The sequence below is a fragment of the Hyperolius riggenbachi genome, chromosome 4 (assembly GCF_040937935.1).
Source record: "Hyperolius riggenbachi isolate aHypRig1 chromosome 4, aHypRig1.pri, whole genome shotgun sequence".
NCBI lineage: Eukaryota > Metazoa > Chordata > Amphibia > Anura > Hyperoliidae > Hyperolius > Hyperolius riggenbachi.
The window spans coordinates 176,589,889-176,617,642 of NC_090649.1; the positions used below are offsets into that span (position 1 = coordinate 176,589,889).

Genomic DNA, 27,754 nt, shown 5'->3' on the forward strand with positions numbered 1-27,754 from the left:
CATGACAAGCCAGCCGCGCCCCCTCAGCACAGAATGCGAGCTCAGAGTGAGGGAGGACGTAACCTAGTGGCTAAACAAATGCAGACACTAGGTTAGGTCCTCCCTCACTCTGCGCTCGCATTCTGTGCTGAGGGGGCGCGGCTGGCTTGTCATGTGGGCGGTCATGTGGTGACGCCCACATGACGTATTACTCAGTGTGCGGAGTGATGATGGGCTGCGTGCAGGGCTGTAATCCTGCGCAGCCACATCTATTTGAAATAAGCAGGCAGAGGATTTTTAAAGAAGCGATTGTATTCGCCCAGAGATAAGGCGACCCTGGGCTGGGTCGGGACATGTAATGATAAGTGGATTGTGATAACGGTGCGTCTGGAAAGTAAAAGGGAGCCATTGGTCGTCTGCCCTGAGGTCTGATAGTTCTCTAAGGTAATTAACTTTTTTTAAAATTCAGCTCGTAAGTCCTTTAAGCCTTCTACAAAAACTCTGGTGGTTCAAGTATTCCACAACCTAATTGGGTATCCTGCATGAGTATTTTTAAAACGGAATGAACATGCAGTTATCAGTGGAGGAATTTTTGTCTTGATGTGGGAAGTTGGTCCATATTTTTGTCACACTTGTCCTTACATGGTTGTCTAAATGCTTGTACTTATACAGTTTGTACCCTGAATGCATATGGATCAACTGCAATGTAGAAAACCTAACCATTGCTTAAATTTACAAGGTAGACTGTCATGTTGCAGCTTTAAAATATTCATATATTTAGAATTAAAGATGCAAAAGAGCAAACAGATAGGTTACCATATTTTAATTAAAAACAAATACATTTGTTGAAACAATTAATTCAAACATAATTACAGTGACTAGAATAGATACAATCAAGGGATGGCAAAGTCATGCAGTGCAGATAGCAGTACAGCCTATAATCCTTCACAGAAGGCATAGAGGTCTATTAACCTGCATTTTCTCTCCATTTCATATATGAGCATTGAAATTCTTCAATTTTCCATTTCAACAATGTTCCAGCAAATACACAGAAAGTGACCAGACTAGATTCAAGTGAAATTTCATATAAAATATAGATTTGCATGTTGTTGCAGCACACATTTACATTTCATTTGCTATTTAACTTAGTACAATTACATTTCACAAATATTCCATTTATCTCATGTGGCACGTTTAGTAAAAAGTGCTAAATGCAAAAACAGAATTTAGTATCGATTAAATATGGCATAAGTAATTTTTTTCACAGTTTAAAAAAAAAAATATATAAATCAATATTTAAGACTACTGTAGCATTAAAAATGCTCAAACGAATCGCCTAGATTAATTAACATGAGGAAGGTACTGGATTCTGATAACACTAAATTCTGTTTTATTTTAGCACTGATGAAATGTATGACATGAAATGAATTAAAGTGCACAGGATGCTACCAGGGAATGCTATTGCTTTCATAGGACGTATCTGAAAAGATGGTTGCAACACATTCCATACAGCGTACAAATATGGATCGAGTTCTGATACTTCGTTATATAAAAATACATCAATTATGCATAAACCTTTCTGGAAAAAAAGGACGTTTTAGCAAAATAATAAAGGAAACTACCTGATGTGCCAGTTCACACATCCTCATTTTGTCCCCAGCAACCTCTAGTTGCCATCAAGTATTTGCCTTTAATATCTTGCAGAAAGCGGTTTTTATATAACATTTCTAGCCATAATTTAAACCAATAGTATATATATTAAATTTGTGCCTGAACTGGAAACATTCAGCTAATAATTTTTCTTTATATACAGTAAAGATTTTAGCTATGACTACATGACTTATTTTCTGTGTCACAAATAAAATATGCTCATTTCTGGGGCAATGTGATTTGGAGATTCTACCAAACATAACCTGTGCACATCCCTGCATTTTTTATAAGATGATTTGACATTGTCCTTTGGTCCCTCATGGCACAGTACATACAGTTTATCTCACTGCATAACTGCGCCCTCTATAGGCTTATTCAATGTACAACAAGTAATTCTGTAGAGACAAAAACACTTTCTAAGACTTTATGTGAGTAACAAACAAAATTTCAGTTGGCGTATGGCTTACTGTCTGCATAGACTATGACACTTTTACAAGAAAAAATAAAGTAAGGATCATTGATTACAAAAAATACATAACACATACCTTCATGAATTCCCTAATGTATGGAAGGACATGGCACTAAAACAGTTAGCAGCATTGCCATCGGGGAGCTTAGTGTTTAAAGGATAACTGTAGTGAGAGGTATATGGAGGCTGCCATATTTATTTCTTTTTAAGCAATACCAGGTGCCTGACAGTCCTGCTGGTCTATTTGGCTGCAATAGTGTCTAAATCACACCAGAAACAAGCATGCAGCTAAATCTTGTCAGATCTGACAATGTCAGAAACACCTGATCTTCTGCATGCTTATTCAGGGTCTATGGCTAAACTGATTAGAGGCAGAGTATCAGCAGGACAGGCAGACAATTGGTATTGCTTAAAGAGGAACTGTTAGGTATAGGGTCTCAGAGAAAAAAACCACATATCAGTAGCTACATATTGGCTGTACTTACATTACATATGCATTTCACTGTCCACGTTTGGATTTCACAGACTTTTTATATCGTATTTGCAGAGAATGATGCTCCTGACAGCTCATGGCAGGTTCCATGTTTGTCTGTCTCGTATGAAGCCAATTGTGATGTAATATCCTCCCTTATGGTGCTTCCTGATTCCACTAACAAAAAAGATGGTTCATGATCCAGACAACATTACTGTGCAGTGAATATTAATTAGCCATGTGGCTAGGAACAATAGCGGACTCTAACGGAACATGTGCCCTGTACAGTACAATGATTTTTCAGTGCTGTGAGTTAGGCTGCGTTACTGGCTGCTGTAACATGAGCCTGTAACTTCTCACTGTGAAAGCAGCCTTAGGGCGGTATAGGGAAATGAAGGGGAGGACCAAGGGAGTGGGGAGAAGGAGCAGCCCCAGAATGCTTTGCAGTATCTGTTATTCGTCCTGGCAGCCTATTTAGGAGCTTGGGAATAACAAGCCTTGCTGTTCAGCAAGCATCAAAGTAAGAGAGATTTTTTAACTTCAATATTGCCTTTTTGGCTTCCTTCTAAACTGTTTAACACAGGAGAATAGAGGTTTAAATTAGCTTTTGCAGCCTGACAGTTACTCTTTAAAAGGAAATAAATATGGCAGCCTCCATATCCCTCATTACAGTGGTCCTTTAAAAGTGACTGGTTCAGGTGGTCATTTTTCAGTCACCCTGCAACAAACCACATTGACTTTAATACAGCTCATCAGTGCCTCTGATTGGGGGTGTGATGTTTGGGGAGTTGTGGGTATAAAGTTTAACCTTCGGTGATACAGTGAAAAGAGCAGTGCTTATGTGACTAGTGCTATAACCTACAGAGGATATGAAGGAATTTCTTTATTCACCTCACTATTGTAAACACAAGTCTGGTTGCTATGGCTTAGTGAACACTGCATGCACTTTTTTGTACTGTCATTGTGGAAAGAATGAAACTGCCAATTTGTAGACACCATTTATAAAGGTTTTATAGGTCTAATGAGGAAGCAGCACTATAGTTGGGTGCCGGACTTGCTGCCAACTGTACCTAGGTATGAGATGGACTGTAAATAAAATGAAGTGTACTGGTGCAGAAGTCACATCAGTAGAGGAAGTCATTGTGCAACTGCCTCTGCAGCCTTACATAACCCAACCTAGCTCAGATGCAGACTGTCCACACGTGTCAACACTGGGGTACAGGTCTGCTTTTGCATTTTTAAACCTTTGCACTTTCATATTTAACATAACAGTAAACTTTACATTATTATGTGACCATTTAGGCAGTACAGTAATTTAAACGAATGAGAACAGTATTGGCTTCATAAACCCCAGAGCTAAACAGTTCAATTATTAAAAAAAAAGGTATTTTAAAATGTACTATTGCACATAAAAAAATTAAGAACAATTAAAGTCCTTCAGATCTGACACCGGAAATAAATACCAAATTCTGCATCAAGCAGAGTTTGTACTCTGATAATGTATGGAGGATTCAACGTACTCTTGTATAATCAAGCTCCTAGATACAGTCTGTGGCCTCAGTTCCACCAAGATTCCCAAACATCTCCTCATGTCCAGGTCTCCATGGGCACTATGGCCTCTTTTGTTCCCACAGATGGCAAGAGGTTTTCACCAGATAGGAAAAGAAAAGGGAACTGGACCACAAACCCTCGGATCCTCTGCACTTCTTCCTGTGCTTTAAATCGGTCCTGGGTGGCCAATGCAGACTTGGCAAGGAATTCTGGCAAATGGTCAAAGTTCAGCACTTCATCGCTGGGAAGACATCTGAAGACCTGGTATAGTGAAAGAGATGGTTTGAGCATGTGCACAGTAAAATCCAATCTTGCTATGAAATGAGAGTGGTTAGTATGGATGATATGGTTACTGATAAACCAAAAATTAAGTTGAGCGATGATGGTCTGAGATCTGATCATCACATTTTAGGGCGGAAATCATCATTTTGAGCACTAATAACTTTTTAAGTTAGTGTAATACATTACTGCAGCCTGATTCAAACTTTCATGTTCCAGCTGTGACTTATCAGAGCAGTGCATATTTTAGTGCCACCGCTCCAATCTGTACTGAACTCTGCTGCTTGACTCATTTATCTCACTATTCCTCTGCTGCTCCTCTTTGTCAAGCTCTTCACTGCTGCCAATTAACCAGAGGATCAATTTCAAACTCTTAACCCTAACCTACAAAACTCTCCACAATCTCTCTCCCCGTGCATCTCCTCACTAGCTTCCAGATACCAACCCAACCATAAGCTCAGATCTACACACAAACATCTTTTGTCCTCTAAAATCACCTCCTCTCATTCACGTAGATCAGATTTCTCACGTGCTTCACCCCTCCTCTGGAATCCCCTTCCAAAACGTATACATCACTCTCCAACCTTTAAAATCTTTAAACGCTCCCTCAAAACTCACTTTTTCCAACAAGCATTCGCTCTAACTTAGGCCATTCCCCATTTAACCACTGACTAAGCTGTACTCCCTAAGGGCTGGAACCCACAAGAGCGTTTTTTTGAGCATTTTGGCAGCGCTGCTGATACGCTAGCGTTTTGCCAAAAAGCTCAGCTGATGTTAATGGATGGGGCAACTTCCACAGGAGCGTTTGCGTTTCCCAGAAACGCAAACGCAGGACCTGCAGCATTTTGGGAGCGTTATCGCTTCAATGTAAAGTATTGAAACGCTAGCAGAAACGCTCAGCAAAACCTAAACTGAGCGGTTTTGCTAGCGTTTTGCGGTTCAGCACACTGTAACAAAATTAAAAATAATTCACAGGACCAATCAGGATAAAAACGAGAAACGCAAAACGCTACTCAACCGCTGAGCAAAAAAATACACTGTTGCAAAACGCGATTGAAAACGTGCATGAATCCGCTTGCAAACCGCTCAGACAAAACGCTAGCGGTTGCGTTTTGCGTTTGCGGATTTCAGTGGGTTCCAGGCCTAATAGAGAACCTAAAAACACACTGTCTCTAGGTATAAATATTGATACCTCCCCACCTCTTGCCCCCCCCCCCCCCCCCATCATGTTACTTTTGTCATTATTATTACTAATTCTGTATTTTTACCAATTCTGTATTTTGTGTATTGATGTACTCCATTGTCTGTATTACTTTGTACCCCATGTTTGTTTCTTACTTTGTACAGCACCACAGAACATGTTGGTACTTTATAAATCAATAATAATAATAATAGTGTCACACTTGCAGCACAGTAGAAGAGACTCCTGGATGGCTACAATGCACCTCCATGCTAGCAAGACATAATAATGGGCAGCTGCACTACACAACAGCAACAGCCACAGAAGCTGGAGATTGGAGCTGTAACTAGTGATTCCTTCCTCAAAATGAAATCATTGTTGAGTAGAAACTGCCTGAGTGAATTAACATTCTGTTGAATGAGCTTATTGGCAAAGGGAGTGATGTGGCTCCATCACTAGCTAAAAATGATGTGGGCTGCATGTCAGCAACAATTAAAGCAATATTTCTCCTATTGCTAGACTTCTCATTCACGTCATGAATTTAGGTGGACCTTCCCTAGAAACTCTGTCACTAATGAGGAACAGCCTGTGTGCCACAGGCGTAAATGTGCACCTTGCTCCCCCCCAAATATTAGTTATGGTCCTGTGTATAAAGAAAAAAAACAAAAAAAACAAAGAACTGATTAGGTTTATGGTCACTTCCCATTTAGGGACACCAAACTGGCATTTTAATGGTTGTACATTTGTACATGCCGTGAAGACTTCAATTCAACAGATTTAAGCCTGGTACACACTTTCAAGGTGGACCCGAACTCAGAACTCCTCTCTGCTCTAAAAGATACACAACAGCATAATAACCTTTAAATAAAAAAAAACATGTATTTGTTGCAGCTGATACAAATCCTAAAATAAATGTGCAGTTTCTACTTCCGGATTCATGGAAGCAGACATATTGTTTACAGCCTGAGCTTTCAAATGGGCTTATCTGCCATAGGTAGTCATGTGACACAGGAGAGGATCAAATTACAACTTGTTATTAGACACAAATGAGGGGGAATTAAACGGGCTAAACTCTATAAATACATACAGGGTGCATTTCTCTACATTTTCCTTCTGTCCTGTGCAAGAGTTCCGGTCCACTTTAACCACTTCAGCCTTCAGGGTCCGTTTCCACTATCGCGCGATTCCGCAGAGTTTCCCCACACATGAATCGCACGGGGAAACTCTGCCATAGGGGAGACTGGCGCCGCCGGCAAATCGCTTCAAGTAGCGATTCGGCCGGGACTGACCGCAGAATTCGCTGCGGAGGCTGCGAATCCCATAGCCGTGCATGGCACGGCTCATGGGATTCACCTGCGAGCCCGCCCACCCGCTCAGTGACGGCACGCGTCTTGCAGATGCACGCCGCACTAGTGGAAACGAGCCCTCAGTCGTTTTTCACCTTACGCATCCGAGCTATTTTCACCTCCCATTCATTAGCCATTAACTTTATCACTAATTATTATCACAATGAATTGATCTATATCTTGTTTTTTCCTCCACCAATTAGGCTTTCTTTGGGTGGTACATTTTGCTAAGAATTATTTTTTTTCTAAATGCATTTTAAACAGGAATATTAAGAAAAATGGGGGAAAATTATTTCTCCGTTTTCGGCCATTATAGCTTTAAAATAATACATGCTACCATAATTAACAGAGTAACCAAGCAGCTCAGGGTGACCCAAACTACTAGGAATGTATAGGGGGATAAAAGGAACCAAAAAGCCCTCCTACTAAAAAAGCAAAGCTTGGTGTAATCGCCTTCTTAAAACAGAAGGAAATTTGCAATAATTCAGTTGTAAGTGAACATTTGTGGTTACCCACAATGCACTACTACTAAAAATGCAAATTATCCCTTTTCGCCCTTTTTAAGCCAAGCAAGCCTCCAGAACCGCTGGTGTATAGCAAGCCTATAGCTTTAAGTTTTACACAGCCATCTCAATCCCACATGTAGACAGCCTGTTTCGGACTTTTGGTCCTCATCAGTACATGGCAGGGATTGATAAGGCTGTATGAAATAGGGCTTGGACGAGTACAACAGAGTAACCAAGCAGCTCAGGGTGACCCAAACTACTAGGAATGTATAGGGGGATAAAAGGAACCAAAAAGCCCTCCGACTAAAAAAGCAAAGCTTGGTGTAATCGCCTTCTTAAAACAGAAGGAAATTTGCAATAATTCGGTTGTAAGTGAACATTTGTGGTTACCCACAATTAGTGTTGGGCGAACACCTAGATGTTCGGGTTCGCGAACGTTCGCCGAACATCGCCGCGATGTTCGGGTGCTCGCGCCGAACTCCGAACATAATGGAAGTCAATGGGGACCCGAACTTTCGTGCTTTGTAAAGCTTCTTTACATGCTACATACCCCAAATTAGCAGGGTATGTGCACCTTGGGAGTGGGTACAAGAGGGAAAAAAATATTTGAAAAAGAGCTTATAGTTTTTGAGAAAATTGATTGTAAAGTTTCAAAGGAAAAACTGTCTTTTAAATGTGGAAAATGTCATGTTTCTTTGCACAGGTAACATGCTTTTTTCGCCATGCAGTCATAAATGTAATACAGAGAAGAGGTTCCAGGAAAAGGGACCGGTAACGCTAACCCAGCACCAGCCTCAGCAGACGTGATGGAACAGGAGGAGGCGCAGGAGGAGAAGGCCACGCTTTGTGAGACACAACAACCCAGGCCTTGCATGAGGACAAGAAGCGTGCGGATAGCATGCTTTGTACCGCCATGCAGTCATAAATGTAATAAAGATAAGTGGTTCAATAAACAGGGACCACGCGGCAACGCTAACCCAGCAGCAGCAGACGTGATGGAACAGGAGGAGGCGCAGGAGGAGAAGGCCACGCTTTGTGAGACACAACAACCCAGGCCTTGCATGAGGACAAGAAGCGTGCGGATAGCATGCTTTGTACCACCATGCAGTCATAAATGTAATAAAGATAAGTGGTTCAATAAACAGGGACCACGCGGCAACGCTAACCCAGCAGCAGCAGACGTGATGGAACAGGAGGAGGCGCAGGAGGAGAAGGCCACGCTTTGTGAGACAAAACAACCCAGGCCTTGCATGAGGACAAGAAGCGTGCGGATAGCATGCTTTGTACCGCCATGCAGTCATAAATGTAATAAAGATAAGTGGTTCAATAAACAGGGACCACGCGGCAACGCTAACCCAGCAGCAGCAGACGTGATGGAACAGGAGGAGGCGCAGGAGGAGAAGGCCACGCTTTGTGAGACACAACAACCCAGGCCTTGCATGAGGACAAGAAGCGTGCGGATAGCATGCTTTGTACCGCCATGCAGTCATAAATGTAATAAAGATAAGTGGTTCAATAAACAGGGACCACGCGGCAACGCTAACCCAGCAGCAGCAGACGTGATGGAACAGGAGGAGGCGCAGGAGGAGAAGGCCACGCTTTGTGAGACACAACAACCCAGGCCTTGCATGAGGACAAGAAGCGTGCGGATAGCATGCTTTGTACCGCCATGCAGTCATAAATGTAATAAAGATAAGTGGTTCAATAAACAGGGACCACGCGGCAACGCTAACCCAGCAGCAGCAGACGTGATGGAACAGGAGGAGGCGCAGGAGGAGAAGGCCACGCTTTGTGAGACACAACAACCCAGGCCTTGCATGAGGACAAGAAGCGTGCGGATAGCATGCTTTGTACCGCCATGCAGTCATAAATGTAATAAAGATAAGTGGTTCAATAAACAGGGACCACGCGGCAACGCTAACCCAGCAGCAGCAGACGTGATGGAACAGGAGGAGGCGCAGGAGGAGAAGGCCATGCTTTTTGAGACACAACAACCCAGGCCTTGCATGAGGACAAAAAGCGTGCGGATATAGCAGCAATGCTTTTTGCCGCCATGCAGTCATAAATGTAATACAGATGAGAGGTTCAATAAACAGGGACCGGAAACGCTACACCATCCCAGATGTTCATTGGTCAAGTTACTTGGTTGGGGTCCTGGAGTGTTGCGTAGTCATTTCCAATCCAGGATTGATTCATTTTAATTTGAGTCAGACGGTCTGCATTTTCTGTGGAGAGGCGGATACGCCGATCTGTGACGATGCCTCCGGCAGCACTGAAACAGCGTTCCAACATAACGCTGGCTGCCGGGCAAGCCAGCACCTCTATTGCGTACATTGCCAGTTCGTGCCAGGTGTCTAGCTTCGATACCCAATAGTTGAAGGGTGCAGATGGATTGTTCGACACAGCTACGTCATCTGACATGTAGTCCTTGACCATCTTCTCCAGGCGATCGGTGTTGGAGGTGGATCTGCACGCTTGCTGTTCAGTGGGCTGCTGCTGCATGGGTGTCAGAAAATTTTCCCACTCCAAGGACACTGCCGATACCATTCCCTTTTGGGCACTAGCTGCGGCTTGCGTTGTTTGCTGCCCTCCTGGTCGTCCTGGGTTTGCGGAAGTCAGTCTGTCGGCGTACAACTGGCTAGATGAGGGGGAGGATGTCAATCTCCTCTCTAAAGTCTCCACAAGGGCCTGCTGGTATTCTTCCATTTTGACCTGTCTGGCTCTTTCTTCAAGCAGTTTTGGAACATTGTGTTTGTACCGTGGATCCAGAAGGGTATAAACCCAGTAATTGGTGTTGTCCAGAATGCGCACAATGCGTGGGTCACGTTCAATGCAGTCTAGCATGAATTGAGCCATGTGTGCCAGAGTCCTACCAGAATCCTCATCATCCTCTTGTGAGCGTTGTGATAGTTGTTGTGATGCATCATAGTCGTCACCTTCCTCCTGGTCTGCTTCTGCTGACCATTCGCGCTGAATTGTGGAAGTCCAACGTGCACCGCTCTGGCCCTCGTCAGTGGTGGCATGAAATTCCTGCTCCAACTCCAGCTGTTCCTCCTCCTCTTCTTCGTCATAGCTGCTGGGGCCAGCGTTCCCTGAGGCGGATGGCCTGACGTTGGTACCATCACGCTGATCGTTTTCTCCTTCAGATTCCCCCAGTTGCATCATGACAGCGGTTTCCTTTATTTTCAACATTGACCTCTTCAGTAAACACAGCAGTGGTATGGTAATGCTGACTGAAGAGTTGTCACTGCTCACAAGCAACGTGGATTGCTCAAAATTTTGGAGGACTTGGCAGAGGTCCAACATGTTGGCCCAATCGGATCCACAGAAGCTTGGCAGCTGTCCGGATGCGCCTCGGTACTGCGCCGTCATGTACTGGACCACTGCACTCTTCTGCTTACAAAAGCGGGCTAGCATGTGCAGCGTAGAATTCCAGCGCGTAGGGACATCACACAGCAAGCGATGGTGGGGGAGATTGAAGCGCTCCTGCATCTTGGCGAGTGCCCCCGAAGCAGTACTGGAATTTCTACAATGTTTGGCCACTCGACGCACCTTCAACAGAAGATCGGCCACGCCTGGGTATGTCCTCAGGAACCGCTGAACTACTAGGTTCATCACGTGCGCCAGGCAAGGGATGTGTGTCAGCTTAGCCAACCTTAAAGCGCGAATGAGATTACTCCCATTATCACACACAACCATGCCCGGTTTCAGGTCCAGCGGTGCCAGCCACAAATCCGTCTGTTCCTTTATTCCCTTCCAAATTTCCTCCCCTGTGTGCTGCTTATCCCCAAGGCAGATCAGCTTCAGCAACGCTTGCTGACTCATGCCAACAGCTGTGCTGCACTGCTTCCACGATCCTACTGCTGCTGGGTTAGCGTTTCCGGATGAGGTACAGCTTTGAGATGCGTTGGAGGAGAAGGAGTCAGAGAGGTAGGTGCTGCTGTTGTTATCCAGTGGGAGGGACGGCGGTGCAGCTGTTTGCGGCGTGGGCAACACCCGCGCCGTAGCAGGTGAGGAATCGCTGCCAGGCTCCACAAGGTTCACCCAGTGCGCGGTAAGGGAGATGTATCGACCCTGGCCGAACGCACTCGTCCAGGTGTCAGTGGTGAGGTGAACCTTGCAGGCAACGGCATTCTTCAAGCTTCGGGTTATTTTGCTGACCACGTGCTCATGCAACTCAGGCACTGCAGAGCGCGCAAAGTGGTAGCGGCTGGGAACCACGTAACGTGGGATGGCCACTGACATCATGCCCTTGAAGCTGTTTGTCTCCACCACTCGATATGGCAGCATTTCGCAGGCCAGAAGCTTGGCTATGCTGGCTGTTACTGCCACGGCCCGGGGGTCATTTGCTGGCAATTTCCTCTTGCGCTCAAACATCTCCGACACAGACAACTGAACCGTAGCGCTGCACACGGAAGGGCTGTTGGTTGTTGTGTTTGATGAACACTGGGAGACCTCAAGAGCACTACTCCGGAAAGTGACAGTGTCAGCGTCGTCTGATGTTTGTGAATGTTGTGAACCACGCAATGGCTGGGCTACTGCTGCTGCTGAGGCGGGTCTGGTGGTGAGTCTGGTGAACCCAAGGGAGGCAGTGTTGCTGGTACCCTGTCCTGCAGCGTTTGCCCACAGAGTGGGATGTTTGGATAGCATGTGGCGGCTCATGCTGGTGGTGGAGAGGTTGTTAATACTTTTCCCCCTGCTCAGGCGGGTCTTGCACACCTTGCAAATCGCCATGGTAACATCCTCAGTGCAGTCTTCAAAGAAAGCCCAGACTTTGGAGCACCTGCCTTGCTGGCGATTTCTGTTTGCTCCTCTTTTGCCTCTCACTTGAACTTCCACGCTTGGGGTGCCTGAAATTGCGCGCCGCCTACCTTGTGGCACAAGGCGAACTCGTGCAGCAGTGGGTTCTTCAACAGACTCATCTGTGCTGCTGCTACGACGGCGATGTTCTCGTTCACAAACAAAATCTGGGTCTCTGTCCACATTGTCCATACCCTCCTCTTCCATCTCCTGAAACTCGTCATATGTCATTGTGGGGGGCCGCCGCCGTGGAGTAGAGCTCCCCAGAACAACCTCTGCGCAGCTCACTCCAACGTCGTCTTCCAGATCTTGTCGGCCGACCTCCTGCAATTGCAACCCCTCCTGCCCAACTTGCTCTGGGATTTGGGTTTCAGAGTCCTCCTCGGACTCGCCTTGTATTTCAGTGCGCGGTGCATTTCCCACAGTTAATGGTTGTGAATCCAGGCACAACATTTCTGGCTGTTCCTCCATTGACCTTTGAAAGGTGGAAGTTTGTTGGGCTGGGAATAGCTCCTGCGAATACCCCATTGTGTTTTGAGGTAATTCATCGGACTGGTTATCTGGCAGTTGTGTGCGTGGTGTCGCTGCCGGTTGTGTCAGCTTTGTGCCCACTGGCTCCTTGTAACTGGCTGAGGACTCCGACCTCGTGCGTGATGTGCTGGTGCTGCTTAACCCACTGCTGGACGCTTGAGAGGTCATCCAAGTAATTATCTGGTCCTGTTCTTTTGGATTTGTGAGGGTTGTTGTCCTGGACAACATGGGCGGTATTGAGTGGGTTTTCTTGGGTGCTCCCCTGTGGCCTGTACGTGAACAGTCAGGGGAAACACCTCTTCCCTTGCCCCTCCCTCTTTCACCGGATTTCTTCCTCATTTCACTTATCCTTACAGTACACGCTGACTGGCAGCAGTACAGTGGCAGTACAGAAATGCTATACAGTACCACTATTCCCAGCAGCGACACAGAGCACAATGCTATACAGTGGCGGGTGAGCAGTGTACCACTATTCCCAGCAGCGACACAGAGCACAATGCTATACAGTGGCGGGTGAGCGGTGTACCACTATTCCCAGCAGCGACACAGAGCACAATGCTATACAGTGGCGGGTGAGCGGTGTACTACTATTCCCAGCAGTCACAGAGTGGCAGTAAACAGAATGCTATATAGTGTGGCTGAGCGAGCGGTGTACTACTATTCCCAGCAGACACAGAACAGTAAACAGAATGCTATATAGTGTGGCTGAGCGGTGTACCACTATTCCCAGCAGCGACACAGAGCACAATGCTATACAGTGGCGGGTGAGCGGTGGACCACTATTCCCAGCAGCGACACAGAGCACAATGCTATACAGTGGCGGGTGAGCGGTGTACTACTATTCCCAGAAGACACAGAGTGGCAGTAAACAGAATGCTATATAGTGTGGCTGAGCGAGGTACACAGAGTGGCAGTAAACAGAATGCTATATAGTGTGGCTGAGCGAGCGGTGTACTACTATTCCCAGCAGACACAGAACAGTAAACAGAATGCTATATAGTGTGGCTGAGCGGTGTACCACTATTCCCAGCAGCGACACAGAGCACAATGCTATACAGTGGCGGGTGAGCGGTGTACTACTATTCCCAGAAGACACAGAGTGGCAGTAAACAGAATGCTATATAGTGTGGCTGAGCGAGGTACACAGAGTGGCAGTAAACAGAATGCTATATAGTGTGGCTGAGCGAGGTACACAGAGTGGCAGTAAACAGAATGCTATATAGTGTGGCTGAGCGAGCGGTGTACTACTATTCCCAGCAGACACAGAACAGTAAACAGAATGCTATATAGTGTGGCTGAGCGGTGTACCACTATTCCCAGCAGCGACACAGAGCACAATGCTATACAGTGGCGGGTGAGCGGTGTACTACTATTCCCAGAAGACACAGAGTGGCAGTAAACAGAATGCTATATAGTGTGGCTGAGCGAGGTACACAGAGTGGCAGTAAACAGAATGCTATATAGTGTGGCTGAGCGAGCGGTGTACTACTATTCCCAGCAGACACAGAACAGTAAACAGAATGCTATATAGTGTGGCTGAGCGGTGTACCACTATTCCCAGCAGCGACACAGAGCACAATGCTATACAGTGGCGGGTGAGCGGTGGACCACTATTCCCAGCAGCGACACAGAGCACAATGCTATACAGTGGCGGGTGAGCGGTGTACTACTATTCCCAGAAGACACAGAGTGGCAGTAAACAGAATGCTATATAGTGTGGCTGAGCGAGGTACACAGAGTGGCAGTAAACAGAATGCTATATAGTGTGGCTGAGCGAGCGGTGTACTACTATTCCCAGCAGACACAGAACAGTAAACAGAATGCTATATAGTGTGGCTGAGCGGTGTACCACTATTCCCAGCAGCGACACAGAGCACAATGCTATACAGTGGCGGGTGAGCGGTGGACCACTATTCCCAGCAGCGACACAGAGCACAATGCTATACAGTAGCGGGTGGGCGGTGTACTACTATTCCCAGAAGACACAGAGTGGCAGTAAACAGAATGCTATATAGTGTGGCTGAGCGAGGTACACAGAGTGGCAGTAAACAGAATGCTATATAGTGTGGCTGAGCGAGCGGTGTACTACTATTCCCAGCAGACACAGAACAGTAAACAGAATGCTATATAGTGTGGCTGAGCGGTGTACCACTATTCCCAGCAGCGACACAGAGCACAATGCTATACAGTGGCGGGTGAGCGGTGGACCACTATTCCCAGCAGCGACACAGAGCACAATGCTATACAGTGGCGGGTGAGCGGTGTACTACTATTCCCAGAAGACACAGAGTGGCAGTAAACAGAATGCTATGTAGTGTGGCTGAGCGAGGTACACAGAGTGGCAGTAAACAGAATGCTATATAGTGTGGCTGAGCGAGCGGTGTACTACTATTCCCAGCAGACACAGAACAGTAAACAGAATGCTATATAGTGTGGCTGAGCGGTGTACCACTATTCCCAGCAGCGACACAGAGCACAATGCTATACAGTGGCGGGTGAGCGGTGGACCACTATTCCCAGCAGCGACACAGAGCACAATGCTATACAGTAGCGGGTGGGCGGTGTACTACTATTCCCAGAAGACACAGAGTGGCAGTAAACAGAATGCTATATAGTGTGGCTGAGCGAGGTACACAGAGTGGCAGTAAACAGAATGCTATATAGTGTGGCTGAGCGAGCGGTGTACTACTATTCCCAGCAGACACAGAACAGTAAACAGAATGCTATATAGTGTGGCTGAGCGGTGTACCACTATTCCCAGCAGCGACACAGAGCACAATGCTATACAGTGGCGGGTGAGCGGTGGACCACTATTCCCAGCAGCGACACAGAGCACAATGCTATACAGTGGCGGGTGAGCGGTGTACTACTATTCCCAGAAGACACAGAGTGGCAGTAAACAGAATGCTATGTAGTGTGGCTGAGCGAGGTACACAGAGTGGCAGTAAACAGAATGCTATATAGTGTGGCTGAGCGAGCGGTGTACTACTATTCCCAGCAGACACAGAACAGTAAACAGAATGCTATATAGTGTGGCTGAGCGGTGTACCACTATTCCCAGCAGCGACACAGAGCACAATGCTATACAGTGGCGTGTGAGCGGTGGACCACTATTCCCAGCAGCGACACAGAGCACAATGCTATACAGTGGCGGGTGAGCGGTGGACCACTATTCCCAGCAGCGACACAGAGCACAATGCTATACAGTGGCGGGTGAGCGGTGTACCACTATTCCCAGAAGACACAGAGTGGCAGTAAACAGAATGCTATATAGTGTGGCTGAGCGAGCGGTGTACTACTATTCCCAGCAGACACAGAACAGTAAACAGAATGCTATATAGTGTGGCTGAGCGAGGTACACAGAGTGGCAGTAAACAGAATGCTGAGCGAGCGGTGTACTACTATTCCCAGCAGCGACACAATGACTGGGGGGACCCTGGCTAGCGTGGCTGGAGCGCAAACTACCCTGCCTGCCTACCCAAAGCTAAACCCACAGACAAATGGCGGAAATATGACGTGGTTCGGGTATTTACCCGAACCACGTGACAGTTCGGCCAATCAGAGCGCGTTCGGGTCCGAACCACGTGACCCGTTCGGCCAATCACAGCGCTAGCCGAACGTTCGGGGAACGTTCGGCCATGCGCTCTTAGTTCGGCCATGCGGCCGAACGGTTTGGCCGAACACCATCAGGTGTTCGGCCGAACTCGAACATCACCCGAACAGGGTGATGTTCTGCAGAACCCGAACAGTGGCGAACACTGTTCGCCCAACACTACCCACAATGCACAACTACTAAAAATGCAAATTATCCCTTTTCGCCCTTTTTAAGCCAAGCAAGCCTCCAGAACCGCTGGTGTATAGCAAGCCTATAGCTTTAAGTTTTACACAGCCATCTCAAACCCACATGTAGACAGCCTGTTTCGGACTTTTGGTCCTCATCAGTACATGGCAGGAATTGATAAGGCTGTATGAAATAGGGCTTGGACGAGTACAACAGAGTAACCAAGCAGCTCAGGGTGACCCAAACTACTAGGAATGTATAGGGGGATAAAAGGAACCAAAAAGCCCTCCGACTAAAAAAGCAAAGCTTGGTGTAATTGCCTTCTTAAAACAGAAGGAAATTTGCAATAATTCAGTTGTAAGTGAACATTTGTGGTTGTCGAACATTTTCCTGCAAGTGTGCTGAAAAGAATTTGACGGCTTTCGGCGGCGATCCACATTTCTGACCACCGCAGGGGGCACAATGGCGCAGCGGTAAACGCCCTCTGGAGCAACCTGTGGCTTTTAGGATGAGCTCAAATGATGGGAAAAATAGGGAATAACTGCCTGGCAAGCTTCCATGTAAACCAGGCCTTACAGCTAAGGTTTATAGTTAAGTTTGGTTGTTTTAATGTTAATAGGAAAGGTATTCTGGGGTATTCAGGTAGAGAGCATGCCGTATACAGTTCTGCATTTAGGGAGGCCGTCATACTACATAGAGGTTGAAGGATTGACAAAAGACTGTACTTTTAGTATACATGCACTAAATGAACTTGACATAGGGGAAAAAAGCAAATAAATTACCTTATCAAAAATTGTGGTGTTGCGAGCAGTGGTAGCTACCCAAACCTCTTTAAAGAATTTGTCACTGACTGGATCCTGGATGTTGACGGTGGGATCATGGAGGCATCCAAGAAGTAGTCTACAATAGAAAGTCACAAAAAGGTGTTCATTGAGCTCAGAATTCCAGACTGGGATCACTGCTGGTACAAGACCACAGGTGTTACAGCTAATACCTACAAATGTGGCACACGTTCACCTAGACAGTATGTATGGCCAAAGAGACAAGATCATTTGTATGAACACTACTTCAAGTGACAGTAGTTCATTAACATAAATATAACTCCTGGAGTGTTTCTGCCAACATTGGACCTGTCATAGGAATTAGATGCTTATGAAATGCTCAGCTGATTTGGCCTACCTGAAACAATGCATCCGAAGTGACAGAGCAAATTTCCCAGCATCATATGCCTCTCCATCCATGACTGAAGAGACCAGTTCTGTGTCTTGTATAACCACGGCCATCTCACTGTCACGCTTCCCCATCATGCTACGGTCGTTAATATTAGCAGAACCTGAAAGCACGAAAGAAAATGATGAATGGTCTTATTAGCAGTGCAGTAATGATCCAGAAACCCATTCACTCAGCCATGCGTTAGAGTCTACAAAATTCCAGCACAAGACACTAAACTGTTTTAGGGAAACTTCTTGCTCCCTGCATTTCAAGTTTCTCTCAGTTAAATATCAAATGATTGGGGCATTTAGAAATGATGCACCATGGGAGTTCCTTCTTGTTCTTTCTTCTTCCCCCTCAGAAATTCCTAGTGGCCCTGGTTCCCCATGAGTGTGCTGGGTACTATGCAACTAGTTGCTGCAAGCTTTGCTAAACACAAAAACAGATGCTAACAGAACATATTTTGATTAGCAATATAACAATATTCATGCATCTACAGTATATTGTGCTAATACACTGGATACTTCATGCAACTACCGTATCTGTCCTTTAGAGGAGCTCAAAATCTAATCCATACCATGGTAATGTGCCTACCATGGTCTAGTCATTTATATTAAACAAACAATCAATATACCTCCTTCTGATGTTCAAATGTATGTAAGCTGTTTATTCTAAAAAAAAATTCCTTCTACATGAATAGAGTCTGAAAGCGCCTTATTAGTTTACTCTGATTTTTTTAATTTTTGTATAGTCTTGATTCAAAATGTCCTCCTCTGTAAAAGTTATCCTAGTAACCTTTTAACTACTCACAATTTTAAAACTGAACATTTTCATAACTGCTAAAAAGTTAAAATACTTCTAGTTTATAAAATGGGCTCATTGACTTATGTAAATTAGGAAAAAATGTTTGCATCTGCAGATTACTTGGTGCAATATGGCTGTCATCACTTAACGCTGGGGATATACGGTTCGTTTTTGAGCCATTTAGATGGCTCGATAGATAATTTCCGACATGTACGATGATCTGCTCGATTTTTTCGCCGCACGATTTGTGACAGCAGTGAATGGAAAAAGATAAGAAAAACGAGTGGAAGATAAGAGAGGTGATTGCAGAATCGAGTGGCGAAATGATCGAACGGGAGAATTGAGCAGCAAAAACGAGCCGTGTATGCCTAGCATAAGATTTCCATCCCAATATACATCATAAACCAGACAACAAACGCACGCACGCACGCACGCACGCACGCGCACGCACGCACGCACGCACGCACGCACGCACGCACGCACGCACACACACACACACACACACACACACACACACACACACACACAATGTACATACTTTAAAGAAGCAGTCAGGCCAATCATTCTTGGTTGAGATGGCCTCAATTGGCCACTCCATTCAAGCACATTCTAGCACAGGTATGAGGCCTAAAGATGTGTGCACACAATGAATGTCGCCTGCAGAGATCAGGACTTGATCCTTCAGATGACAGTTCAGGGCTGAGTGCTGTACAGCCTAGCAATGCGCTCGGTTGCTATGGAGATGGCAGACATGACAATGGTGTGGTCCACAATGGAGCTGCATCTGGCAGACGGGCAAAGAGAGGGACAATGCATTTAGTCAAGATAATCAAGTACTCCACATCTCTCAGCAATGCATCAGGGTGGCTGTAAACATAATACATTCGCGGCAGAGATAACCTCGATTGGTTGCATCTACCAAGTTAAGACAAGTGCATGAGGATAAAAGGTGAATGCACACACAGCAACAATCTCCCATAGAGATCAGACTCAATTCCTAGGGTGACAGTTTTGAGCACACGCTTGCATCCCTTGCATACTGTCACTGTGGGGAGGGGAGCAGCGTCTGGCGGGTAGAGTAAGGAGGGGGAACAATGTGCTTGGCTGTCACTGCTATATTCTCAGCCAAGACGGCCCCTTATATGGCACCAAACGTGTGTACAAGGCGTATCAGATTCATTAAAGTGGATCTGAGATAAACTTTTACTCATTGCATAATTGTGTTCCTTTCATATAGTTTATAGGGCATTGCTCAAGCCAAATACTTTTTTGTTTTGTTGTAATACTCCAATTCCCTGTAAACTAAACAAGCCTCGCCCACAGCTTTTCACAGTGCCTTGGCATTTTCAGACAGTAGCAAGAGCTTACAGGAGCTCAGTCTAGGCAGGGGGAGGTGTTACTAGCCATTGATTTCAGAGGCAGAGGGGAGGAGAGGGGACAGAATTTACTCACAGGTAAGCTAATAGCATCTCCAGCTCTCAGCCTGTGATAATGTGACTAATGCTGGGCATACAGGGTGAGTTTATGCGCCGGTATCGAGCCAGCGGCTCGATGCCGGCGCGTCACCGCTCGTCCGCGCGTGCGCGGATCGATTGCCGCTCGTCCCCACGGGCGCTGCTAATGAGCCGCTCATTTCTTGCCATTGTTATCCCCGCCGGTATCGAGCGCAGTATTGATCCGGCGGGGTATCGGACAGGTTGAATATTATCAATCGAGCCATCAGCGGCTCGATTGATAATATAAAACTTACTGTGTATGCCCAGCATAACAGAACATGGCTGCACTCATTGTATCACAGGAATAAATATTCATACACTGGTGAAGCTGTTTGCAGATAGATTTGCTGTTTAAACTATCTAAACTTTAGATAACATATATAGACAAGTTACTTATATAGTTATAGTTAGTTTTTCATCCAGTGTTTCTTGTTAAACGCTATCTCTAGGCAAGGAGCTGCTTCTGCGCATTGTTATTCATCAGACTTTGCACATCAGTATAGCTGCACATTGCAAATCACATGTCAAACCATTCCATAAGCTTGTAAACGTTATTATAACAGTGTTTCTTTTGCTATTACCTCATCCCTTTGTGTGAAATAAGCAAGCTGGTGTGACTGGTGATCCGGCATAGACTCTTCTCATGTGGCTAAACTGGGCTATGCTTATTTTAATTCAAACAAATGTTCTGTATCACATCTGCTCTGTGAGAACATCCAATAACAAATTATCACTGTTCCAATTGACATAATTCACCTTCAGCAGCATCAATAGGTAATCAGTTACGCAGTACAATTAATTTTTACAGCCAGCTCTCCACGAATCATTGCCCTGAAATATGTGATGCTGGCGGTGACTCTCTGAATACAGCGCACTAGAAGGAGGCAGCAGGTTATTTGATTTGTGACTTGTAAACATCAGCTTTATTGGCAATACTGTACCCTGTCCAATCTTCCTAAACATCATAGCCGAACGCATTCCACCCAGCTGCTCTAGCGGCATTGGTGACATCAAGTCATAAAAAGAGACTCATGGATAGAATATGCATCTGTTTTCTATAATCCCATGTGTGAAATAAGGTAATAAAACTGCAGATCTTAAACAAATGACAGCCATATGCTCAGTTTTGCAGTAGTTATATCACATGCTTTCAAACCAGGCTGTGGAGATCTAATTTAATTTAGATGGTATTGACTACCTTATGCATATTAATTGTGCCCTGTATATTGCTGAGATCCCAATGCCCAAAGCACAATGGGGAAGTAGAAAATGCTGCAGAAATATTTGAATTTTGGAGTATTGGAAAAGAAGGATATGGGTGTTACACAAGCTGCTGTTGGCGTTTCTACTTTTTAGCACAGGGACCCCAAGAAAATACAGTATCTGTGCAGTGTGGAAAGCTCTTAAAGAGGAACGTCAGCCTAAACAAACATACTGTCATTAAGTTACATTAGTTATGTTAATTAAAATAGATAGGTAATATAATTTCTCACCCACCCTGTTTTCAAAGAACACGCAAAGGTTTGGGTTTTCATAAGGGCAGACATCTTTTTCGTTGAAAGAAGGTGACAGGGAGCATGAGACACAGTTCCAACTGTCCTATGTCCTGAATACCCCTCTCAGTTGCTAGGCAACGTGAACAACAACATAGGAAATCCCATCATGCGTTGCACAACATCAGGGGAAAAAAGGCCGGGCAGTTTTCTTTGATGGGGCGGAGCTAAAAATGCAGCTAAAAATGAAACTTTTATAAGAAAAACAAAGTTCTGATGCTGTGAAACTGTTAAAGAAACACCAAGCCTTTTCAGTTCTGATGAGTAGATTTTTAGTCTGGAGGTTCACTTTAATGTATTATCAAATTTGTCTTTTTTCCCTGTTAGGAGAAGCTGAAATCTTGAAGAGTAACTTTACCAAAAGATAGTAGTAATCCTGTTTAGGGCACTAACTTGTTGGAAGCTTTATGTCTGATTTTTATTAATGCCAAAATAGTATAACTTGCTTTTGATTGAATGAAAGGTTGATGATGGAAAGGAAAAGCCTTTCCCAGTTATGAACTTAATCTCAAACATCTTAACCACTTGCCGACCGCCCACTGCACATTGGCAGCGGCAAAGTGGCAGCCCCAGGACCACGTAACGCAGATTGGCGTCGGGTCCTGGGACACTGTTGCCGGGGATCGCGCGCATCCTCCGGCAATAGGCTCCGCCCACCCACGTCGCCAACCCACCGGCCGATCGGAAGCGTCGGCGGGTTGTTAACCCGACGATCGCCACATAGGAAGCGTATAATACGCTTTGTAATGTTTACAAAGTGTATTATACAGGCTGCCTCCTGCCCTGGTGGTCCCAGTGTCCGAGGGACCACCAGGGCAGGCTGCAGCCACCCTAGTCTGCACCCAACCCCCCCCTGTGTACTGTATGCATCTATCCCCCCTGATCACCTGTCAATCACCTGTCAATCACCCATCAATCAGCCCCTAACCTGCCCCTTGCGGGCAATCTGATCACCCACACCATCAGATCGCCTGCAGACCCGACGTCAGATCACCTCCCAAGTGCACTGTTTACATCTGTTCTCTCCTCTAAACACCCACTGATTACCCATCAATCACCCCCTATCACCACCTGTCACTGTTACCCATCAGATTAGACCCTAATCTGCCCCTTGCGGGCACCCAATCACCCGCCCACATGCTCAGATTGCCCTCAGACCCCCCCTTATCAGATCACCAGTGCATTATTTACATCTGTTCTTCCCTGTAATAACCCACTGATCACCTGTCAATCACCTATCAATCACCCATCAATCACGCCCTGTCACTGCCACCCATCAATCACCCCCTGTCACTGCCACCCATCAATCAGCCCCTGTCACTGACACCCATCAATCAGCCCCTGTCACTGACACCCATCAATCAGCCCCTAACCTGCCCCTTGCAAGCAATCTGATCACCCACACCATCAGATCGCCTGCAGACCCGCCGTCAGATCACCTCCCAAGTGCATTGTTTACATCTGTTCTCTCCTCTAAACACCCACTAATTACCCATCAATCACCCACTGTCACTGCTACCCATCAGATTAGACCCCCATCTGCCCCTAGGGCACCCAATCACCCGCCCACACCCTCAAAACACCCTCAGACCCCAGCCCTGATCACCTCGCCAGTGCATTGCTTGCATCTATTCCCCCCACTAATCACACCTTGAGACACCCATAAATCACCTCCTGTCACCACCTGTCACCCCCTAGCACACCTACCCATCAGATCAGGCCCTAATTTGCCCCGTGTGGGCTCCTGATCACTCAGCCAAACCCTCAGACCCCCTTCCGATCACCTCCCCAGTGCATTGATTGCATCTAATTTCCCCTCTAACCACCCCCTGAGACACCCATCAATCACCTCCTGTCACCCCCCTAGCACTCCTATCCATCAGATCAGGCCCAATACAACCTGTCATCTAAGAGGCCACCCTGCTTATGACCGGTTCCACAAAATTCGCCCCCTCATAGACCACCTGTCATCAAAATTTGCAGATGCTTATACCGCTGAACAGTCATTTTGAGACATTTGGTTTCCAGACTACTCACGGTTTTGGGCCCGTAAAATGCCAGGGCAGTATAGGAGGAACTACACAAGTGACCCCTTTTTAAAAAAAGAAAAGACACCCCAAGGTATTCTGTTAGGTGTATGACGAGTTCATAGAAGATTTTTTTGTCACAAGTTTGTGAAAAAAAAAAACAATACAAATTAATTTCCGCTAAGTGTCAATTTCCGCTAACTTGTGACAAAAAAAAATAAAAAATCTATGAACTCACCATACACCTAACAGAATACCTTGGGGTGTATTCTTTCTAAAATGGGGTCACTTGTGGGGTTCCTATACTGCCCTGGCATTTTAGGGGCCCTAAACCGTGAGGAGTAGTCTAGAATCCAAATGCCTCAAAATGACCTGTGAATAGGATGTTAGGCCCCTTAGCGCACCTAGGTTGCAAAAAAGTGTCACACGTGTGGTATCGCCGTACTCAGAAGAATTACTATAATGTGTTTTGGGGTGTATTTTTACACATACCCATGCTGGGTGGGAGAAATATGTCATTTACAGAGATATTTCTTCCACCTAGCATGGGTATATGTAAAAATACACCACAAAAAACACATTCTACTACTTCTCCTGAGTACAGCGGTACCACGTGTGGCACTTTTTTGCAACCTAACTGCGCTAAGGGGCCCAAAGTCCAATGAGTACTGTGACAATGGATGATTGGATTAGGACTGCAGACTCTAATGTACAGTACTGTATTTGTTGTCCCATAGAAAACTCACCTTCCCCCCCAAGCTCTGGAGACATCAGAGATACACCTCATCAGCCTAAAAGCTCTGGAGACATCAGAGATACACCTCATCAGCCTAAAGGCCATTCACTATTTAGGCTGCTGAGTGGTTGGCTCTCCACAGGAGGCAGACAGCTAGGCACCTGAGAGCAGAGCTGGTTTCATGTTTGTACCTCATGGAAAGGAGTTGGATTGTGTCTGGGGAAGGGAGAGCAGCTCACTGGATCTGTTGTGAGCCAGGAGAATTCCCCATGCGGCCAGGACACAGATAGGATGTGCTGAACTTAGTGTCCTGAGGCCCTGGACTGTGGACTGGTGTATCTCACCTGCATCTGGTCGTGTAGACTTGTCGGATGTCTACTGGATATTGGGACTGATGAGAACTGCATCTATTGGGACTGTTGGGATCTGTTGTGCACCTCTTGGACACCTTCTATTGGTGGAGTTACTAAGAACTTTGGGACTTATGTTGCTTTGCCTGCGAGGCTGGGAATTGGGACTGCTTGGTAGGGGGAATCTGTGACACTCCCTTGTGGATTATATAGTAATATTGTGAACTTTTTGTGTGAACTGTGTGACAAATAAATGCCCCGCCAGTCGGGTTTTGTTTAATCTGCCGCTATACACTGTGTCTCTGGGCTCTGTGGTCTCGGAACCGTCACAAGTACCTTTAGGATTTCACAGGTCATTTTGCGACATTTGGTTTCAAGACTACGCCTCACGGTTTAGGGCCCCTAAAATGCCAGGGCAGTATAGGAACCCCACAAATGACCCCATTTTAGAAAGAAGGCACCCCAAGGTATTCTGTTAGGAGTATGGTGAGTTCATAGATGATTTTATTTTTTGTCACAAGTTAGCGGAAAATTACACTTTGAGAAAAAAAAACTATTAAAATTAATTTCCGCTTACTTGTGACAAAAAATAAAATCTTCTATGAACTCACCATACTCCTAACGGAATACCTTGGGGTGTCTTTCTAAAATGAACCTAAACATTCAAACAGAAGTCATGATGTATTGCATTTGGATATGATAGCAGATCACCAGACAAGCCCAGGAACAATGTGGATGTATGGCAATGGCATGAAAAGTAAGAAGTTGACAGACAAATTTGGAACAAGTTGAAGACACTTAAATGCAAATATAGATTTAAGCTCTTAGGCCCTAGCCCTACAGGTTAGAGACTGTCCAGCCTACATTAGAGACAAAGGGGCCAATTTATGAAGTGGTGGCAGAACTGCTGCTTTACAGTGACTCTGAGCACCTATCATGGGCATGATTTAAGACTCTGACCAGTACTGCAAAGTACTTAAAGATAAAGGTGCATACCTTTCTCTTTCATTTGATAACTTAATTTCCATTCTACACCTAATAGTTTTTGTTGAATTTAAAGATCGCGGCTGCTATCTTGGCTATGTTATAACTTCCGGGTTACCTCTGTCTTTGCATGCGCCGTAAAACGGCGCACCAAACGCAGGGCTAAAGAATGTACTATAACGTCCAAGTTATAGTCTTTCAATGCGTTGTATAAGGGGCACATGATGCGAGCTTAACGTCGCATCAAATGCACTGTTCCACTGTGAAAGTGGCCTTAAGGACACCTTGTGCCACTGTACATTGCAGTGATGTACAATACAAAACTGTGGCCCAGTTATAATTTAAGTGAACCTGGTTGACCAATAAGGGTGTGAGAATATCCCCTAAATTACAGAAATAAGATGTAATTGGTAGCCAGGGAGTAACCAAAGGTCATCTCATTTGAGAAGGAGGAGCTTGTTTGCATAACTGCAACACCAGGGATTAAATAGCAAATACTTTGAAGGCGACATTCAGGGTCTGAGCCCACTAACGCAGTTGTGTGCAGTTGTGTCCGCTTTTCAGCAACACATCAATGTTACAGATGCTGAAAAGCGGACAGATGCAGACACAACTGCGTACCTGGGTTAGTGGGCTCAGGTCCTCAGCAGTAAAAATGTGATGCAGCACTAGCAATGTGACCGTCACATCTATAGAAATAGCACGACTTGTATATTTTTACAATAAAAATCAAGCAGCATTTGGAAAGGATTTTTACAAATAGGACCCCAAGTGTTCAAACTGAAATTCTGGTGAGTCACTGTTCAAATCTATCAGCAAAATACAAAATAAACTTGTTTTATGTAATACAGTATATGCTAATAGTTAATAGAATGGGGTCACCTATTGGTCCTTTTTTATATAGAGGTTATACACTTATAGGCCTTTCAAAGATTACTATGGAGAAAGTGTTACGTTTCTCTGGGACATCTCCATGGTATCAGATTTTCAATTTATTTATTTATTTTTAAGGACACCTGAAGTGTGATGGATATGGCGCCTGACATATTTACTTCCTTTTAAGCAAAACAGCCTGGGTGTCCTGCGGATCCTGTGTCTCTAATACTTTTAGTCATAGACCCTGAACAAGCATGCAAATCAGGTGCTCTGGCTGAAGTCTCGCTGGATTAGCTGCATGCTTGTTCCAGGTGTGTGATTCGGACACTACTGCAGTCAAAGACATCAGCAGGACTACCAAGGCAACTGGTATTTTTTTTAAAAGGAAACCAATATGGCATCCTCCATATCCCTCTCACTTCAGGCGTCCTTTATTATCCTGAAAAAAACAACAAAAGTTTGCTTTGTTAAAACAGAAAGAAGTTGCGATAATTCAGGTTGGAGTGAGCTTGAGATGTCTCCCAGTGCATCACTGCTGAATATATGATGTGTCCAACATGTTGGATTATTATGGCTCTGTACAAATTAACAAGCTGACACATTATTGCATTCCAGCGGTTCTGGAGGTGTGTTTAGCTTCTAAGGGCAACAATGGTTAATTTGCATATATTCAGCAGTGATGCACTGGGAGACATCTCAAGCTCACTCCAACCTCAACCATTGTAAATTCTTTCTGTTTTAACCTCTTGAGGACCATGGTGGTAAACCCCCCTAGTGACCAGCCTAATTTTACCTTAATTGGCCACTGCAGCTTTAAGGCCAAGCTGCAGGGCCGTATACCTCTGCACACAAGTGATCCCCCCCCCCCCTTTTCTCCCCACCAACTGAGCTCTCTGTTGGTGAGGTCTGATCGCCCCCCTTGTGTTTATTTTTTGATAAATATTTGTTTTTTTTTGTTTTTTTAATATTTTTTGCTATTTTCTTTCTTTTTTTTTTTTTTCTAAATCCCCTCCCTCCCTCCCCCCAGCCGGCCTATCACGGCGATCGGCTGTCATAGGCTTCTGCCTATGAGAGCCGATCGCTCTCTTGTCCCCCAGAGGGACAGCCGTGTCACACGGCTGTCCCCAGTGCAGTGCTGCTGCTGATCGCAGTGCTGCACATGTAAATACACG

The 27,754-nt window shown here is 45.4% G+C and overlaps 1 protein-coding gene across 4 annotated transcripts in view; it reads right to left on the reverse strand.

Annotated features, from left to right (window-relative positions):
- The window catches only part of PLD1 (phospholipase D1), a 366,571-nt gene that overhangs the window by 16,870 nt on the left and 321,947 nt on the right, over window positions 1-27,754 (reverse strand). For 2 of the 4 annotated variants that reach the window (XR_011031386.1, XR_011031385.1), the window contains exons 24-26: window positions 17,724-17,877; window positions 17,327-17,444; window positions 4,091-4,382 (exon numbers count right to left, since the gene is read on the reverse strand). Coding sequence is in view for 2 of the 4 variants with exons in the window: in XM_068281034.1 (XP_068137135.1) it covers window positions 4,158-4,382; window positions 17,327-17,444; window positions 17,724-17,877 (497 nt within the window). In the remaining 2 variants the exon portion in view is untranslated. Of the gene's footprint in view, window positions 1-787; window positions 4,383-17,326; window positions 17,445-17,723; window positions 17,878-27,754 lie in introns of those variants that run through there. The other 2 variants (XM_068281034.1, XM_068281033.1) reach the window with 1 other exon arrangement.